The 18738-nt window shown below is 47.0% G+C and overlaps 1 protein-coding gene across 1 annotated transcript in view; it reads right to left on the bottom strand.

Annotated features, from left to right (window-relative positions):
* Positions 1–5127: 5127 nt before the first annotated feature.
* The window catches only part of LOC105924182, a 52979-nt gene continuing 39368 nt past the window's right edge, over positions 5128–18738 (bottom strand). Inside the window, exons 9-10 of the mRNA XM_036138671.1 lie at positions 5317–5382; positions 5128–5190 (exon numbers count right to left, since the gene is read on the bottom strand). Of these exons, the coding sequence (XP_035994564.1) occupies positions 5128–5190; positions 5317–5382 (129 nt within the window). The remainder of the gene's footprint in view (positions 5191–5316; positions 5383–18738) is intronic.

The raw sequence follows: 18738 nt of genomic DNA, 5'->3' as shown, positions 1-18738 counted from the left end.
CAGAAGATCGTCGGGGGGGTACCTTGGGTCCGGAGAAGCCGACTCAGAGGGAAACCAGTGGAGCACGAGAGGGATCACGGGAGCACGGGAGAACTCGCAGGAGCACGAGAGGAGACGTCTGAGCTCAGGGAGTGAACCTAGGAGACACAGAGGACTGTCTTAGTCTGCGGAAAAGATAAGTAGGCGAAAAGCCGTGGCCGATTGGTCATACCACAACGGTAACACTCTGGCATCCTCCCGTTGTTCGAGCGCAGTTCTTATAGCGGGGCCCGGTGCTGCTCAACTGCCCGCAGGTGTGCGTGCTCCGCCCAACAGTCAACCCCGAACACCTGTGGAAGAAGCAGATATGGCAGAGCCGGCAGCGAGCTGCCCGGCCCTGCCTGCTGAGTCCTGACACCACCCCCCCTCAAGGGTCGCCTCCTGGCGACCACGAGGAGGACGTGGAGGGTCGAGAAGCAAGGAAGGAGCTAATGAGAGACAGGTCGGGGATGGCGGAACCAGGGAGCCAGGACCGATCCTCGGGACCGCGACCAACCCAGTCCATGAGGTATTGGAAACCTCTACCACGTGGACGGGAGGCCACGATCCGTTGGATCTGACGTCCATGGTGGTCCTGGGTGGGTGGAGGGGGTTCGGCCGGAGGGCACAAGGGACTAGAGACGACAGACTTGATCTGAGAAACGTGGAACGTGGGATGGACTCAGGAGTGAGATGGGAGGCGGAGACGGACGGTGGTGGGACTGACGATGGAGATGATCTCATAGGGGCCGGTGAAACGTGGGGACAACTTTCGGGAGGCAGCTCTAGAGGGGATGTCTCTGGTGGACAGCCAGACTTTCTGACCGGGATGGTAGGTGGTGGCTGGGACTTGCTTCCGGTCAGCGAATCGGCGGTTTTGTTCTGCTGTGTGTTTGAGGGCTTGGATGGTCTGTTTTGTTCTGCTGTGTGTTTGAGGGCTTGGATGGTCTGGGTCCAATAGTGTCTGCAGCGGGTGATGTGGTCGTTGACAGAGGGGACGGTGATGGATTTATTGTCCTCGGGGAGTAACGGGGGCTGATAGCCAAGGGAGACCTTGAAGGGGGACAAGCCTGTGGCTGTGGAGATGTGGGAATTGTGGGCATATTCAACCCAGGGGAGAAATTTGCTCCAATCTGTGGGGTTCTGAGAGGTGAGGCAGCGGAGGGCGGTCTCCAGCTCCTGGTTCAACCGTTCTGTCTGACCGTTGGTCTGCGGGTGATAGCCGGAAGTGAGGGTGTACCGGGCCCCAAGGGCCATGGCAAACTCTCTCCACACCCGCGAGATGAATTGGGGACCACGGTCAGACAGAACGTCCTGCGGGATACCATGCAGGCGAAACACGTGTTTCACCAGGAGCTGGGCCGTTTGGAGGGCAGAGGGAAGCTTTCTGAGGGGGATGAGATGGAATGCCTTGGAAAACCTGTCGACTACGGTGAGTATAGTGGTCATTCCTTGTGATGAGGGGAGTCCGGTGACGAAATCGAGGGCAATGTGCGACCAGGGGCGCTCGGGAACTGGCAGGGGCTGAAGGAGGCCAGCGGGGGGTCTGTTCGATGACTTGTTCTGGGCGCAGATGGGGCACGAGAGGACAAACTGTTTTACGTCCTGGGACAAGGTGGGCCACCAGAAGCGTCGGGAGATACCAGGGTGAGCAGAAAATCTTGTAGAATGGGCCCACTGGAGGACATGAGGTCGGGCTGAAGAAGGCACGTAGGTACGGTTTGGAGGTCCGGTTCCAGGGTCTGGCTCGGTCTGAAGGCCTCGGGAGATTAGGTCCTGAATCTTCCAACGGAGGGCTCCGATCACACAGGACGGCGGGAGAATCGGTGCTTGTTTCTTTTCTGAGTCGGGAGGAGAGTAAAGGCGGGACAGGGCGTCTGGCTTCTGGTTCTTGGAACCGGGGCGATAGGAAATGGTCAAAAACGGGAAAAGAAAAGGGACCAGCGGGCTTGACGGGGGTTCAGTCTCTTCGCCGTCTGGAGGTAGGCCAGGTTTCTATGGTCTGTCCAGATCAGGACGGGCTGCTGGGACCCCTCGAGCCAATGACGCCACTCCTCCAGGGCGAGTTTTATTGCCAACAGCTCTCTGTCTCCGAAGTCGTAATTTCGTTCTGCCGGGGAGAGACGTCGGGAGAAGAAGGCACATGGGTGTAACCTTTGGTCTTGGTCAGAGCTCTGGGAGAGGACTGCACCCACCCCGGTGTCAGAAGCGTCAATCTCCACTGTGAACTGTTTCTTCGGGTCAGGGTGGATTAGAATGGGTGCTTGAGAAAACCGCTTCTTTAGGGTGGTGAACGCCGAGTCAGCCTGAGGGTTCCACGAGAAAGGAATCTTTACCAAGGTGAGGGCATGAAGAGGGGTGGCGACCTGGCTGTAGCCTCTGATGAAACGCCTTTAGAAATTGCCGAACCCAAGGAAACGCTGTAATTCTTTCCTGGAATTGGGTACGGGCCACTCGAGGACAGCTCTTATTTTCTCGGGGTCAGACCGGACCCGCCCCCCTTCCAGGATGAGGCCGAGGAATGAGACTGAGGGTTTGTGAAATTCACATTTCTCCGCCTTTACAAATAGCCGGTTCTCAAGAAGACGTTGGAGCACTTGGCGGACATGGTGTTGATGTTCGGCTTGGTTGCGGGAGTAAATGAGGATGTCGTCGAAGTAGACAAAGACGAAGATGTTTAGGAAGTCGCGGAGAACGTCATTTACCAGGGCTTGAAACACTGCAGGGGCGTTACACAGGCCGAAGGGCATGACCTGATATTCAAAATGCCCCAGGGGAGTCTTGAAGGCCGTTTTCCACTCATCTCCCCGGCGGACCCGCACTAAGTGGTAAGCGTTACGCAGATCTAACTTAGTGAAGACAGTGGCAGATTGAACCAGCTCTAAGGCGGAGGAGAGGAGTGGGAGTGGATATTTATTTTTAACAGTTATAGCGTTTAGGCCACGGTAATCGATGCAGGGGCGAAGGGAGCCGTCTTTCTTTGAGACGAAGAAGAACCCGGCACCGAGTGGGGAGGATGACAGACGGATTAACCCAGCGGCTAACGACTCCTTTAATATATTTTTCGAGGGCCTGACGTTCAGATTGGGAGATGTTATAGAGGCGGCTGGTCGGCAGCGGGGCACCAGGCAGGAGATCAATAGCGCAGTCGTACGGGCGATGCGGAGGGAGCGAACATGCCTGAGCCTTGCTGAAGACCTGTTTTAAGTCATGATAGGGCGTTGGAACCAGTTTTAAGGTCTCGGGATCTACCTGAGGTTGAGGCAGTGTGTGCACCTGACAGGGGGGTACAGCTGACTGCAAGCAGTCAGCATGGCACTTAGGTGACCAGGTCTCAACCCGCCGGTCGGCCCAATTAATCAGTGGGTTATGCTGTTGCAACCACGGGAAACCTAAAACTAGTGGGGCATGCTTTACAGGAAAAAACTAGAAATGAGATCTTTTCTCTGTGATTGCCAGAGACCACGAGTTCTAAAGGCTTGGTTCGATGGGTTATTCTTGGAAGAAGCCCTCCGTTCAGGGCAGAAACCTGAAGGGGAGTTTCTAGGGGAACCGTCTCGAGACGAGCGCGGAGAACAAAAGAACTGTCAAATAAATTAAAATCGCACCCCGAATCTACTAGGGCGGACAACTTAAATGCGTCTCGCACGGAGACGATCATTGCCTTTAAGCAGAGGCGTGGAGGAGTAGAAAGAGACAACTGAGATCGGTCCGCCGGTTCCCCCTCTGCAACCGACAAACCTAATCTTTTGGCCGGTCTGGACAATCTTTAATAAAGTGGGTGGGAGAAGCACAATAAATGCATAATCGTGAACTCATTCGCTGTTGCCTCTCAGAGGGAGTGAGCCGAACCCGGCCCAACTGCATATGCTCCGGGGACGATGGAGGAGTCACGGCGGGTCGAGAGGCGTTCCGCTCGGGCAGAGGTAGCCGATAAATGAGGGGTCTATCTGGCCGGTTTCTGCCCCGAGCCCAAAGCCAGTTATCTAGCCGGACAGCGAGGGTTATGTATTCATTAAGAGTGGTTGGCTCCTCTAGACGCGCCAGCTCGTCCTTGAGGGACTCATCTAATGCCTGAAAAAACACGGACTTCAGCGCGCGCTGCTCCCAACCCGCAGCCGCAGCCACCGTACGGAACTCGATGGCGAAATCAGCCACTCGTCTGCCCCGCTGCCGAAGGGCCAACAACCGCTGGGAACTCTGCACTTCGTCTGAGTCGGCCGCGAAAACCATCTTAATCTCAGTTAGGAAATCACTAAAAGAGCAGCCGAACTGTTGGCAGTCAGGGAAGCGGGTCTCCGCCCATCTAAGGGCTTTTCCGGTAAGAAGCCGTAAAATAAAAGAGATCTTAGCGTAATCGTGGGTAAACAGACTGGGAGAACGATTAAAAACTAGGGAGCACTGGAAGAGGAAACCCCCACAGTCACCACTCTCCCCGGAGAATTTCTCCGGATTAGGGGATGAGGTTTCGGGGATTCCCGATGACGTCACTACTGACGCGGGGTCAGGGGAGGGGCCGGGAGACGCGGAAACAGCTGGCTGGCGGCTAGCGCTCAACATACCTGTCAGCTGGTTGATCTGGGCAGCAAAACCCTGTAGCTGGTCCTGCAACCCGGATACTGCGGCTTCTAGCCCCCAGATCTGATCCTGTTGGACGGCTAGAGTCCCACCGAGTGTACTCGCTGAGTCAATCTGGCCAGAGTGTTCTTCTGTCATGTTTGCTTTTAGATGTTTGGCCCACATGCAGAATACACTCGGTGAGACAGATTAGATTTCACGGGTTTTATTCTCAAGGAACAACAGGGAGAGCTAATCTGCCACAGCTGACGCTGGGGCACACGAACGGGGACCAGGGAGCCAGATCACACTACGGAGGAGAACAAACGGTTAGTCCAGGGAAGAGAGCCGGTGGAAATCTTCACTGCGGTCTCAGCCTAGCACACGGTGGAGGAGATGGGTGTCCGTGGGAAGCTGGGGCAGGAGTGGGTCCGAGCAGCACCGGGGGAATCCAATGGATCAGAATAGCGGGAGGAACCAGAAGATCGTCGGGGGGGTACCTTGGGTCCGGAGAAGCCGACTCAGAGGGAAACCAGTGGAGCACGAGAGGGATCACGGGAGCACGGGAGAACTCGCAGGAGCACGAGAGGAGACGTCTGAGCTCAGGGAGTGAACCTAGGAGACATAGAGGACTGTCTTAGTCTGCGGAAAAGGTAAGTAGGCGAAAATCCGTGGCCGATTGGTCATACCCCAACGGTAACACTCTGGCATCCTCCCGCTGTTCGAGCGCAGTTCTTATACCGGGGCCCGGTGCTGCTCAACTGCCCGCAGGTGTGCGTGCTCCGCCCAACAGTCAACCCTGAACACCTGTGGAAGAAGCAGAGATGGCAGAGCCGGCAACGAGAGTTGCCCCTGAGTCCTGACAAACAAGAATGAGAGAGAATGATAAAACGTCCTCTGTCTGCTCCATCACCTGGAAAGAGAGATGCAAAAAGAACAGCACAACCAACAGACATAAAGCAACAGATACAATCGAGTAACACCTTGATGCCATTGCTAAATCATATGTATTATTATTTAAGCTGACATGTGTAAAGTGATACCTGAAAAAAGAAAGTGAAAGAAAATAAATAAATAAATTATGGGCTTTCTGTATATAAGTGAACACTTAATACCTGGAACCCTGCAACTGTGGGAGTTTGTGAGAGTGCACTAGTTTAGGTGAAAATTATCCAGAAGGAAATAGCTCGATAGTGGTTGTGGAGAACCAAAGGCCCGCCTTCCCTGAGCACAGAGGCAGGGGTCAGGGGACCCATAACAAAGTGCATGTGTGGTGGCGTGATGGAGCAGGCAGAGGGAGGAGTCCGGGGATGGGGAGCAAACGACTAGGGAGCCATCCTAGGGAGCCAGCTCCCCTACTGACTCCAATAGGCACCTCAGCTCCCCGAAAGCCCCACCCGGAGAAGGGGGCTTCGCCAGCGGCACCACCATAGCCTGGGGGCCAGGGAGAGGCCGCAGGGCCTGCCAGCCAACCACCCACCAGGACCAACACCTCCACCCCCCAGCCCACCCACCAAGCCTACTTGCTTTAGCCCCCCAAAAAATAAAATAAATAAATAAATAAGAGGGGGGACCTGGTCAGCCAGCCCGCACGATCCATCCCAAACCCCACCCCCCAGGCGAAACCCGCACCGGGAGACTTCACAGACCAGGACCGGGACAGGGGGCCGGACACAAGCCCACCAGAACATCCACACCCCCCCACCCCCCACCCATAGACTTAATCCCTCACCAACACTAACATTCAAACAACTCACCATATATTCGACAGTGGACATCTAGGCTGGGCTAGTCCCTACTCCCCCTCCCCCCACTACCAGAGTGCCAATCCAATGAAGGGGAAGAGCATCTGCTGGTGTTAATGTCCATGCCCCCTACCAGCTCAACAGGCCCCGAGCCCCCCCCCCCCGTGCAGGGGCAGACACCCGGGTGTGCGCTGGCCCATTTCAGAAAAATTAACAAAAGTGTAAAAACTGCAGCAGCTAAACAGGATCAGTCCTCATCCAGAAGCTCAGATGATCAAAGCTGTTTAAAATCCTCATTTAGTCACGATCACAAACCGTCGCCTGTCTCTCAATAAATAGATAAGATTCAGTTTTAGTGATGAATTGATCAGATATTTATTTTATGGATGTGAAGAATAAAATTAATTCATCAAGTTTGGTGCCTCAGTATCTCTGAGCTGAATACAGATGTTTGTTGTTTAATATTTTACATTTTATTAAATATTACATGATTTACAAGCTGCTTTAGAAACTGGATTTTCATACGAGAATTTGATAATAAACAGTTTTAGGTTTAACTGTTGATTTTGTAATATTGTTAGATATTAATGATTTCCATTATAATCCACACATTTAATGTTAATCACATCACTGTATAACCATTTCCTGTAGTTCACATTGCTGCAGATTTCATTAAAAATAAAAATAATAGCTTGTTGTTTCTCAGGCCAAATGTTCCTCCTCAGTAAAAGGTTTGGTTGTGGTATAATATAAATCTCTACCAAGCTGACTTCAGCTGACCTCCTCCTCCTCCTCAGCTAGGGCAGGGGTGGGCAAACTTTTTGACATGTGGGCCACAGTGGGTTCCTAAATCTGACAGAGGGGCGGGGCCAGGAGCAGATGTATGAAGTATTTGTATAAACTACTAAAAATGACATGTAAAGCCATTGCATAAAGGTTTTGCATTTAACAGACAGTAAAGCATGAATATCCAAGGCTTATTGTACAAATTATTTTCCAAATGTGTTTTTTTCCCACATCATAGTGAAATCATGTTCACTTTCAGCAGGAACAGTGCTGGTGGTATCCCTTTTTGCCAGTGCATCAAAGTCTGGAGTTAGTTTTGTTGTGGTAAATCTCAGGATAGAGCTCAGATGTTGGTCTGTTAACGTGATCTGAGATGGACTTTGTTGAAGTTCATGATGCTGAACGTCTGCTCTCACATGTAGGCTGAGCCAAGCAGCATCTTCTGTGTCGTCCTCCACAGGTTTGGAAACATGGCTTAATTAAGTGAAGCATAAAAATCCTTCAGTTTAAGAGAGTTGTCCTTTAAATGGAGTCAGACTGAAGATCACTAAGTTCCTGCTGCTTCAAGATCTTGTGATGATGGACAGGACACCAGCCGAAGTGACATTTTCTTTAAAAACCAGAGAACAGATGGCAGAATTCTCTGTAGGTCGCTCAGTAATTTGCTGTATTTTTTATGTTTTGGGCAGCTTCTGTTTGCAAGGCTAACATGGAAAAATGAGTGAAAGATTTGTTTGAAATTTGTTTGGACAATAAGGTGAATTTGGATTTAAAGGATTTCATGTGTTTACATGTTGTGCACAAACTGGGGTCCGTTCTTCGTACGTCGCTAACTCAGTTAGCAGGATTTCATTGTTGACGATTTGGCATGATCTTGGATCGTTTGGTTCTTCGAAAGACATCCTGCACTTGTCATAGCAACATGTGCGCCAGCTTAAGCCTGCTCCAGAGCAGGCTTATTTCATGTAAACAAGATTAGATCACGGCTGTATAAGCGGAGGAGATAGAGAAGTCTGTTGTAGCCATGTCCATTTTTACGACAGCAACCTGTTGCGGAAGGTGCAAGAATAATTAATCGCGTATTGCGCAATAGACAGGATCCTTTAGCGCAGCGCAACAGTGTAATTGTAGAGAGATTTTTCTTGGTGGCTGTTATAAACAGACAAACACATCATTTAACAGTGACTTTTAAAGAGGAAAACTTGATGTTGGAGCCATAAATCTAAAATATGTAAGTTATTTGTATGATAGTTTGCTTTTTATTTTTATCATATTCAGTAAGAAGAGTTGTTCGGGCAATTTTATTGTGAAGTTTAGTTTTACTTTGAAAGGCTTGCTTCCTGTCGAGCCGTATATTGTATTAGAAAAAACTATGGACAGATTATCTAGACACGGAGCAATACAGTTTTACCGTGTAAACTGTGGATGACTTGGAAAAGGAAGATTTTCATTTTTTATGGATAAAGATTTTTTTGGTTAAAATTCCCAGTTTGCACGTGTCCTTTACTTCCCGTGTCTAAGGAATGACACTGAAATTTGGATCTCTTGACATAACAACTGCCTTTTTTAAATAAAGTGTAATAATTAAAGGCTACCATTTTGTAGAATATTCCACTTTTACTTGTCCACATGTTCTAGTGGGCCCCGTGGAGGCTCTGATATAAAAGAACAAATAACAAATTTATAAAGATGCAAATGCAAAAATTCATGCTGTAGAATGTGATAGAAACATCTACCATGGACAGTATTTACGCATTAATTTGTCTGCTGCTTTTAGCCTGCCCTCTCTCCTGGCTTTAACAGATTTTGAGGTGTTTTAATTAATGACTCAAATTCGGCATGACCTTCAATTAAAAGCTCTTGTTCTGCTTGGGAGAAAAACTGTGGGCGTTCTTTGGCCATGCTGAGCAGCCAATAGCAGCGCTGCTGATCATTGTTTCTACTATCGATACATTTCCCCTTTTAAACAAAAGCATGAACGCGCAGTTGTCTCAGATAACTCAATCCAGTGATACTAATCGTAAACAACAGGTGTGTTGGAAGAACCCAATTAGCCGGATCATGATTAGCCGGATGAAGTCATCTTGGATGTGTCATTTGATCTCGGATGTTTTAAGCAACGTACGAAGAACGGACCCCTGATCTTTACCCTCCTAGCTGTTTAACTGTGGATAACCTTTTGTTTATTTTGTCCGTCCGTCTCCGTCCGTCCGTCCGTCTTCTTCCGCTTATCCGGGGTCGGGTCGCGGGGGTAGCAGCTTCAGTAGGGAGGCCCAGACGTCCCTCTCCCCAGCCACTTGGGCCAGCTCCTCAGGAGGAATCCCAAGGCGTTCCCAGGCCAGCCGGGAGACATAGTCCCTCCAGCATGTCCTGGGTCTTCCCCTGGGCCTCCTCCCGGTGGGACGTGCCCGGAACACCTCACCAGGGAGGCGTCCAGGAGGCATCCTGACCAGATGCCCGAGCCACCTCAACTGGCTCCTCTCGACGTGGAGAAGCAGCGGCTCTACTCTGAGTCCTCCCCGGATGACTGAGCTCCTCACCCTATCTCTAAGGGAGAGCCCAGACACACTACGGAGAAAACTCATTTCAGCCGCTTGTATCCGGGATCTCGTTCTTTCGGTCACGACCCAAAGCTCGTGACCATAGATGAAGGTAGGAACGTAGATCGACCGGTAAATCGAGAGCTTCGCCTTTTGGCTCAGCTCTCTCTTCACCACAACGGATCGGTACAGCGCCCGCTTCACAGCAGACGCTGCACCAATCCGCCTGTCGATCTCCCGCTCCATCCTCCCCTCATTCGTGAACAAGACCCCAAGATACTTGAACTCCTCCACAAGGGGCAGGACATCCTCCCCAACCCGGAGAAGGCACTCTACCCTTTTCCGGTTCAAGACCATGGGCTCGGATTTGGAGGCACTGATTTTCATCCCGGCCGCTTCGCACTCGGCTGCGAACCGCTCCAGTGAGAGCTGTAGATCACGCCCTGATGAGGCCAATAGGACCACGTCATCCGCGAATAGCAGAGACGCAATCCTAAGGCCACCAAAACGGATCCCCTCAACACCTTGGCTGCGCCTAGAAATTCTGTCCATAAAAGTTATGAACAGAATCGGTGACAAAGGGCAACCTTGGCGGAGTCCAACTCTCACCGGAAACGAGTCCGACTTACTGCCGGCAATGCGGACCAGACTCTGACACCGGTCGTACAGAGACCTGACAGCCCTTATTAAAGGGTCCGGTACTCCATACTCCCGGAGTACCCCCACAGGATCCCCCGGGGGACACGGTCGAATGCCTTCTCCAGATCCACAAAGCACATGTAGACTGGTTGGGCAAACTCCCATGCCCCCTCAAGAATCCTGCTGAGGGTATAGAGCTGGTCCAGTGTTCCACGGCCAGGACGAAAACCACACTGCTCTTCCTGAATCCGAGATTCGACTATCCGACGGACCCTCCTTTCCAGAACCCCTGAATAGACCTTACCAGGGAGGCTTAAGAGTGTGATTCCTCTGTAGTTGGAATATATAGTTGGAATAAATAGGGGGACCACCACCCCAGTCTGCCAATCCAGAGGAACTGCCCCCGATGTCCACGCAATGTTGCAGAGCCGCGTTAACCAACACAGCCCCACAACATCCAGAGCCTTAAGGTACTCAGGGCGAATCTCATCCACCCCCGGGGCCTTGCCACCGAGGAGCTTTTTAACAACCTCGGCAACCTCAGCACCAGAGATGGGAGAACCCGACCCAGAGTCCCCAGGCTTTGCTTCCTCAATGGAAGACGTGTTGGTGGGATTAAGGAGGTCTTCGAAGTATTCCGCCCACCGACGCACGACGTCCCGAGTCGAGGTCAGCAGCACACCACCCCCACTGTAAACAGTGTTGGTACTGCACTGCTTCCCCCTCCTGAGACGCCGGATAGTGGACCAGAAACGCTTCGAAGCCGTACGGAAGTCTTTCTCCATGGCCTCTCCGAACTCTTCCCACGCCCGAGTTTTTGCCTCAGCGACCAGCCGAGCCGCCTGCCGCTTCGACTGCCGGTACACATCAGCTGCTTCCGGAGTCCCACAGGCCAAAAAAGCCCGGTAGGACTCCTTCTTCAGCTTGACAGCTTCCCTCACCGCTGGTGTCCACCAGCGGGTTCGAGGGTTGCCGCCGCGACATGCACCGACAACCTTGCGGCCACAGCTCCAACTAGCCGCCTCAACAATAGAGGCGTGGAACATGGTCCATTCAGACTCAATGTCCCCCGCCTCCCTGTTTATTTTGTGATTTTATTTTTCTATATTGCTCTTAAAATAGTTTTTAATTGTGCTGTTATGTAATTTTTAGTTTGAATCTCTTTATGTTGTTATTATACATTTTTATATTTTATCTATTTTGTCTCAGCATCTTTTTGTTTGTATTTTAGCTTGTAAAGCCCTTTGTTCAAATTATGAACTGTTGATTGATTCCCCTGTAGCTTTAAATTCAGCTCATTCATGTGTGAAAATATGTCCACAGCAAATCAAAGTCACAAAGTCAGTTCTTGTCCCTCAGCTCAGGAAATTCATCAGATTTCCCCATTAACTCCAAAAATATCTAGATCTCCTCTCTAAGCTCCAACACTCTTAGGAACACTTTGTCCAGACCTAACCAGCCGACACCAGAGTGGTAAATCAGGTCCTGATGATCGGCTTCAGTTTCCTCCAGAAATGTAATAAACTGATGATGCTGAAGTTCCTTTGCTGTATAGAGTTAACAAGTTTTATAACTGGATTCACAACATGATTATACTGGAATATTTGCACACAGGTACACAGAGATTCCTGATGGATGAAGCAGCTTCATTCTCTCCATGACAGCAGACAACTGGTGATTGTTAAGAAAAATAAAATATCTTAGTTGGGGTTACTGAGGAAAGCAGAGCAGTGTCTGTCTCTCCCTGCTCCAGGATAAGATAACATGCAACTTTGGTTTTATGGCTGTTAGGTCATTGCGGCCTGACCCCTTACTGGGAAGAGTAGCCCCTTTGTTTGAGAAACAGATAGCTTACAGATTACCCCTCCCTCCCTAACTTAGAGGAGGAGGACAGACACTGTAGAAAAAGGATGTCTTGGCAAAACTTACTTCAGACAGACTTCTACATCGCACTGTGAAATCATCTTATAATGTCTCCATATTTAATTTATATGAATTAAATATGCATATAACAATGTTTTACCTCTGATCAATGCTTTTCTCATTTATTGTCAAATCTTAAACCGGGGCAAAAATGGGCCTTTATTAGCAAAGCAAGATTAGGACAATAATACTACTTCAACACTATGGTTAGCTGTGACCCAGATTTGACATTAAGTGGAGGAACCTTTTGAATTTGGGCACGAAGAAGTAATCACTTACAGCAAAACAGGGTCGACCCGAAAAAAGTAAGGAGATTTTGATTCTCCTATTGGCTAAGATTAGATGTAGGCTAAATCAAGTGTTGCTGTGAGAAGCTTTATTCTCAAAATATCAGAGGTCGAACAGAACGACTAGTATGAGAGGATTGAATGGAATTTATGTTGAAACCGAGACAAGACTGATTGGGATTTACGTGTTTGTTCACGTCAAAAAAACTTAAAATAAGATAGAAATGATAAAAGAGAATAACAGCCAAGACATCTTAAATGGTGAGGCTGTCGAAAAATAAAATGAAACAAAATAAAAAAGATAAAAAAAACAAAGACAAAAAAATATGTCCGGAGGATTGGCCACACGCAAACGAGACTGACAAACTAGTGATTTTAGGGCTGAGGGGCTGCGCTACCTCCTGAGAATTTGGGACGCTCATAAAGAAGCAGGGAATAGAGAATGGCCAAGAATACGTAACATCTTTAAAAGTTGAGGCTAAGAACAGTTAAGACCCTGAATGGTGAAACTGTTATAAAAAGAATAGAGATGAAATAAGGGGCCCCAGGGGGACAATTTGGATTGTTCTCTAGCTCCAGAACCCCGTTAGACAGTTAGACCAAGGAGGTAATAAAATAAGTGAGAAAGTTCTGTCGAAATGAAGGGTTGCAGAAAGGACCGGACCCTCTTTGCGCACTTGCTGTCTGTGTTTATATGTTCTGTCTTGTCCAACATTTTGAATGTCTCGGTTGTAAATGGGATCCATGGAGTGTGAGTGAGAAGCACAGACTGAATTGAGCCCTGTGGCTCTTCAAAGAGTGGGGGTCTGTGGGTGTGTGTGTGTGTCTTCATGATAGTGTGAAATTCCCACGTGTGTGGGCCTCAAAATAAGATAAGTGATTGTGGAGCAGATTTCATTTGGTTAAGTTAAAAGTGTTCATTATGGAGCAAGAATCTGGCTAAGATATGGGTAAAAAACTAAGGGGAATTTGGAAATCATTGGAAAAAAAAGGTCAATGCATTAATGATGTTTGCTGAAGTGCAGGAGAAGTTTGAATGGAGAAAAGCAATTTGAGGTATTGGCTGATTGGGTGATTTGCATTGGAAAGCACACGGCCGGCTGCATCTTGGTGAGTTTTGGAGATTTTTTTATTTTAAAATGTAGCCTAAAAGTTAGAAAGAGGTTAGAAGTTTGGAAAAGTTGCGAGAACATTAAACATCTGTTTGAGGCATTAAAAATTGGGAAAAAAACAAAAAGGGAAGATGCCTTCTGTAAGAGTGTAATTTTAATTAGCATTATCTATTGCAAAATAGCATTTTAAAATGCCGAATGAATGTATACACTTTCAGAAATAAAATATAATTTGCGATTAAATAGTGATCATAGATAAATAGTTATAATAGATACATAAATAGATATAATTTGTCAGACTTAAATCTAGTTGATTAATAGAAAGCAGAAAATAGCACCCTATCAGCTTCTGCTCATTTGCAGGCTTGGGGAAACACAAGGAAGCAAAACTATAAAGTTAAAAGTTATGGTTAAAATGTACCTTAATAGTGTGGGCAAAAGGATATTGCGGTCGATTTGACAGATTTTGTTAACCCTGCATTTAGTCATGAGTCAGTTTTGAAGTTATCCTCAAATGAAGAAGCTAAAATTGAGGAATCTACGACAAATGTTAAGGGCTTGCATCATTTTATTATATATACTGATATTGCAGAATGGCAGAAATTAGTAGAAACGGGAAATATTACGGGGTAATCACAGGACGGTCCCTAAATTATTCAGTATATGTATCGACATTTTCAAAGTCCTACCAAAATGCAGATGCCCTTGTCACAAAGTAATTTAGCAGCCGAGGAATCTTTTCTATTTGTTCATTTGGTAATGTGCAACTTCTGGTGAATAAACTTTTCAACATCGTTGCTGGTGATCGACCGTGGCTGGCAGAATTTAAAATATTCTAAACACAGGCACAAATCTGATTTTAGAGCCATTTTAGGATGTAACTGTTAGGGTGCTGCTTGTGTGTCCCTGTTCTGGGTTTCTCTCCACAGGTGGTGTTGGTGTCTGTGGGAGCGTGCCCCACACCTGCGGCTCATCAGAGGCAGATTCCGCTGGCTTCTTAAGCAGCGCAGAGACAGACCGAAGATGCCAGAGCCTTAAACCAGTCGTGGTACGACGTGGCCTCTGACCTAGCCCTGGATTTTTGCTTGCTGTGAGTTTTTGTCTTCTCAGGCTGTGGACTAATTTTGATCTCCTGTTTTGTCACAGTTTTGTGTGCATGGATTCACTCACCTGTCCTGGAGTCCTGAAGAGGATTGTGTCCCAGTGGAATTCCCTGCTCAGATCCTGCTCTGGTGCTCCCCCTCACACTTCCTTGGCATTACCAAGTCGGGGTGAGGTTTCCCCTCCCGGATTCCACTGGCACCCTCTTGCTCCCTGCACTCTGGTCAATCCGTCTCTCGCCCTTGCCTGCTGAGGTTGGCTCGGATCTATCGCCAGCTCCATCTGCCGCCCTTCAGCCACTACCCACTTACTAGAACAGACACACTAGTTCCCTCGGCATTTACTCTCCCCAGTTTGAGTTCTTCGACTAAGGGTAAGCATCTTCCTGGTTCCTGTGTTTTGACTCATTATCCCCTTTCCCTTACAGTCAACCCCGCTCCGACGTTCAGGCCTCGTTCCAGGCTTCTTTTAGTCTCGACCTCCATTGTGCATTATTTTCCTTTAAATAAACACCTTAAAACTGTGCGCTGGACTCCCGTCGTTTCTGCATGTGGGCTAAACACTTGAAAAACATGACAGTAACTTTAGTGTTTTTTTCTAATTTCTTCCTTGGAAGAAAGCTGTTTAACCTCCACATGCAGTTACACAGCATTTTCTTTTATCTACTTCAGCAGAGCTTTCTATGTTTAACTAGGTTTTACAACATCTACTGGAAAAAATCCGAAGGATGGATCAAACACACAGGTGTGGATCCTAAAACTATCAGTCCACTTTGGGTGAATTATTTAGGGTAATAGTGTTAAAAAACGTGTCCTCTTCAATTTCTCAGATGATGAACTTAAATCCTGGTAGGCTCGCTGGAAAAAAATATTTGATATACTATTTGCCTTTGGCTCAAAAAGGAGGGGGGAAAGACGATGCTTGAGTTTGTTAATTACTAAAAGTTACTAAAATTACAGTTATTAGAAAACAAAGCAGGAAGGGAGTGAGAGAAGCAGCAGATTACACAGAGGAATGTCTCTAATTTAATTAAAGGAGGGGGGCTACCTCCTCCTGTTCTGTTTGTCCTTCAATTCATTATAGGTCTGTGGATTCTGTAGCATGGACCCGGATGGCATTGTGACAAATCAGCACAGACATGGGGGAAGGAGCAGAGGACCGAAAGGACGAGGTGGACATGTCAGAACGTTTCAAACACCTACAGCTGCTTACGCTGGGCCCTGGGCAAGAGATTGTTTCGCACCAGCAAGTCAGCCTGGCATGAAGTCCCAATATGACCTCACCTCCAGAAGGTCAGTACCCTAGCAAGGGGATAACGCTCCCATGAACAATGTTTACGCACCCTGGAAAAGTGGCCAACGCTCATGAACAGCACAGATCCCAAGCTGTCAAGGGAAGTGACTGTATGAACTTTCTGCACATATTGAAGCCACTTGATTCATCAGCATCTGAGTTGTGTAAAGGGGACTTTGTCACTGAGGTGCGCTGCAGAGACATTACAGCGATCTACTATTGCAACACTGGGGGAAGAAATGTAGAGTTCCACACATGGAAGCCTTGAATATGAAGTCTTAACTCCGATCTCATGTTTGCCTGATCTGTTACATGTCAATCCAAGTTCATCTCAGGAGCCACACAGTCTGGTAACGAACATCTTTAAGGTAAAACACATACAGTTATTTCTAGCCATATACTACTGAACACATTTAATGGGATGTGATATGGATGGCCTGTGTTCTCATATTTTTTCTTTCTCTCCATCTTTTGAGTTCCTGAGCAAATGGATCGGAGGTGGTTAAAAAAATTTTGAGACAGCCAATTGAGCGTATCCCAGTGCACAGGTTTGCGGTTTTGACAATATGTTCATGTTTATTCACTTTTTTGTTATGTACACAATTAAACAGCGGACAGTGTACAACTATGAGCAGGAGATTCAATGGGTGGAAATGTCTCTCTGGTTTACAACTGCATGCCATAAATTTCCAGAATGGGAGTTGTTATCAGCTTCAGACTTCCTGGGGCCATTTTTACGATGAGCCCTCTCTCTGGTATGCACAGATGTGTCCTGAGATACACATTCTGTTTTTAAACCAAATGTTATTTCTTACCAGAGACACATTTTAGGTTACACAAATTAGTTAGGTTATTCCTTATTAGCTCACAAGCATTGAGATTTTTCTATTCTACGTATAACAGTTGCCAGCTCTGATATACCAGCTTTTCACCAGGATTTGCTATATTACCATGTGTTTTATTCAGGTTAAAAACAATGTTTTATATGTCTTTTGCCCACATACACCACCCTGTTTCAGTATGTAAATAACTTGGAACATCCAGCATTCTCACAAAGCCGAATTGCGGTGTGCCACTGAGAACATAAACTCGTAGTTATTATTTAATTTAGATACACTGATCTTATGCAACTTCTGCCTGCTTTACCACGGGTGAGCATTTGCAGTTAATTGACTCCCTATGATGACTACATACTGTTCTTTGTTAATGTTTTGTAACAAAATTAATTTTGTTCTCAAACAGAGGGATAGAGAACAGTAACTTGGATGAGGGGTTCTTTTGCAGGACCCCACAGGAGGTATGTGACTGTGTTGTAAATCAAATCAGATAACGGTTGTTTAAAAAACAAAAAACAAAGACCTTACCCATAACACTGAATGTTTGTTCAGTTGACTCCTAAGAAACAGGCCGGGGACATAAATTAGATTTAATGGGTGAAGTGTCAGAAAAGCCTGTATCTGCTGGAGGAAGATTCTGTAAGGGGGGTTCTTGGAAAAAGGCCCACAGTTTTGGCAGTACAAAAAGTGAATGTAAAATAAAATGGAACAACTACATAAAATGGAAAAAATGGATAAAATAGAAAAACAGAGGGTAACTTAATGTATATCTAAGCTAGTTCTATTACAGGCCCTGTTTAAGTAAGTAGTTTAAAATCATTGGTGTGTCAGGATTTGTAACAACTTGATAGACAGATGTGGATGCAGGACTTTTTAATTTGAGGATGGTATCTCTTGAAGGTAAACAAAGCGAGAAATTCATTGCAAGAGGACTACATTCTATAAAATTACCTGATGGGGGTTTGCTTTTTCTCTCAGATTAAAAATAGGAACCTTTTCTGAACCACACAGAGTAGGACATCTGAGTATTAAATAGAGGTTACAGAGTTTCATAGAGTTTTGTGTGAAGTGGTGCAATGTATGGTAATTTTTAATCCAAAGAAGATTCTGACATTCTTACAGGAAAATGTCCTTTGATTTCTAAACCGAATTAACTAATTTTCGATTCCACAGACACAGAGGTCCCCATCAGAGGTCTAAAGTATTTGTGCATGCATTCTTTTGCAGGACAACCAGAGGCCCACGAGAAGGACAGGACAGATAAATTGTGATAAAATGTCTCATTAAATATTACATATCTGAAATAGGTTTCCCGATAGGATGAAGATGGAACAATGGAAGGTGGTAAGGAGTAATGGGAATCTACAAAAAAACAAAACAAAAAACAATTGGGTAAAATCTGTGCACAGACTAAATTGAAAATGGGGTAAAAAACTTCGATGTTTGTTTCTTGTTGGAGTGTTCCGTTAATTTCATTACAGGATACGATTCCATATGACTGAAAGGAGTTTTTCAGGGCCGAAGTCAACCTCCGGATTTACAGGCAGCACACGACATTTGATATCTAAAGATTGTCATGTAAGTTTCAGGTTGTGTTGGAGACATAAAAACTTGGAGAGTCCAGGAATGTGAAGGGAGTCCACCGACCTCGAATGAGTGCGCGCTAAGGTCATCATAAGACAGATACGGTGGGCCAAAGGGTCGGGAGGCCCATCCGATTCCAGAGCCATGTGTGCCAGCCACAGAGGGTTCAAGGAAAGCTCAACGGAGCAACTTGATGTGCCGATAGCCACTCACGGATGAGGCAGCTGGATTTTTATTTTGTTTCTGTTTTTTATTTTTATTAAAATGATTCACATACAGATGTGTGGGGATCGGCGGTTGGAACAATGACTCTATAT

This window comes from Fundulus heteroclitus, chromosome 7 (genome assembly GCF_011125445.2).
Source record: "Fundulus heteroclitus isolate FHET01 chromosome 7, MU-UCD_Fhet_4.1, whole genome shotgun sequence".
In the NCBI taxonomy this organism is placed as follows: Eukaryota; Metazoa; Chordata; class Actinopteri; order Cyprinodontiformes; family Fundulidae; genus Fundulus; species Fundulus heteroclitus.
Note: the sequence above shows the minus strand (reverse complement) of the source record. Positions and strands in the feature narration are given on the sequence as shown.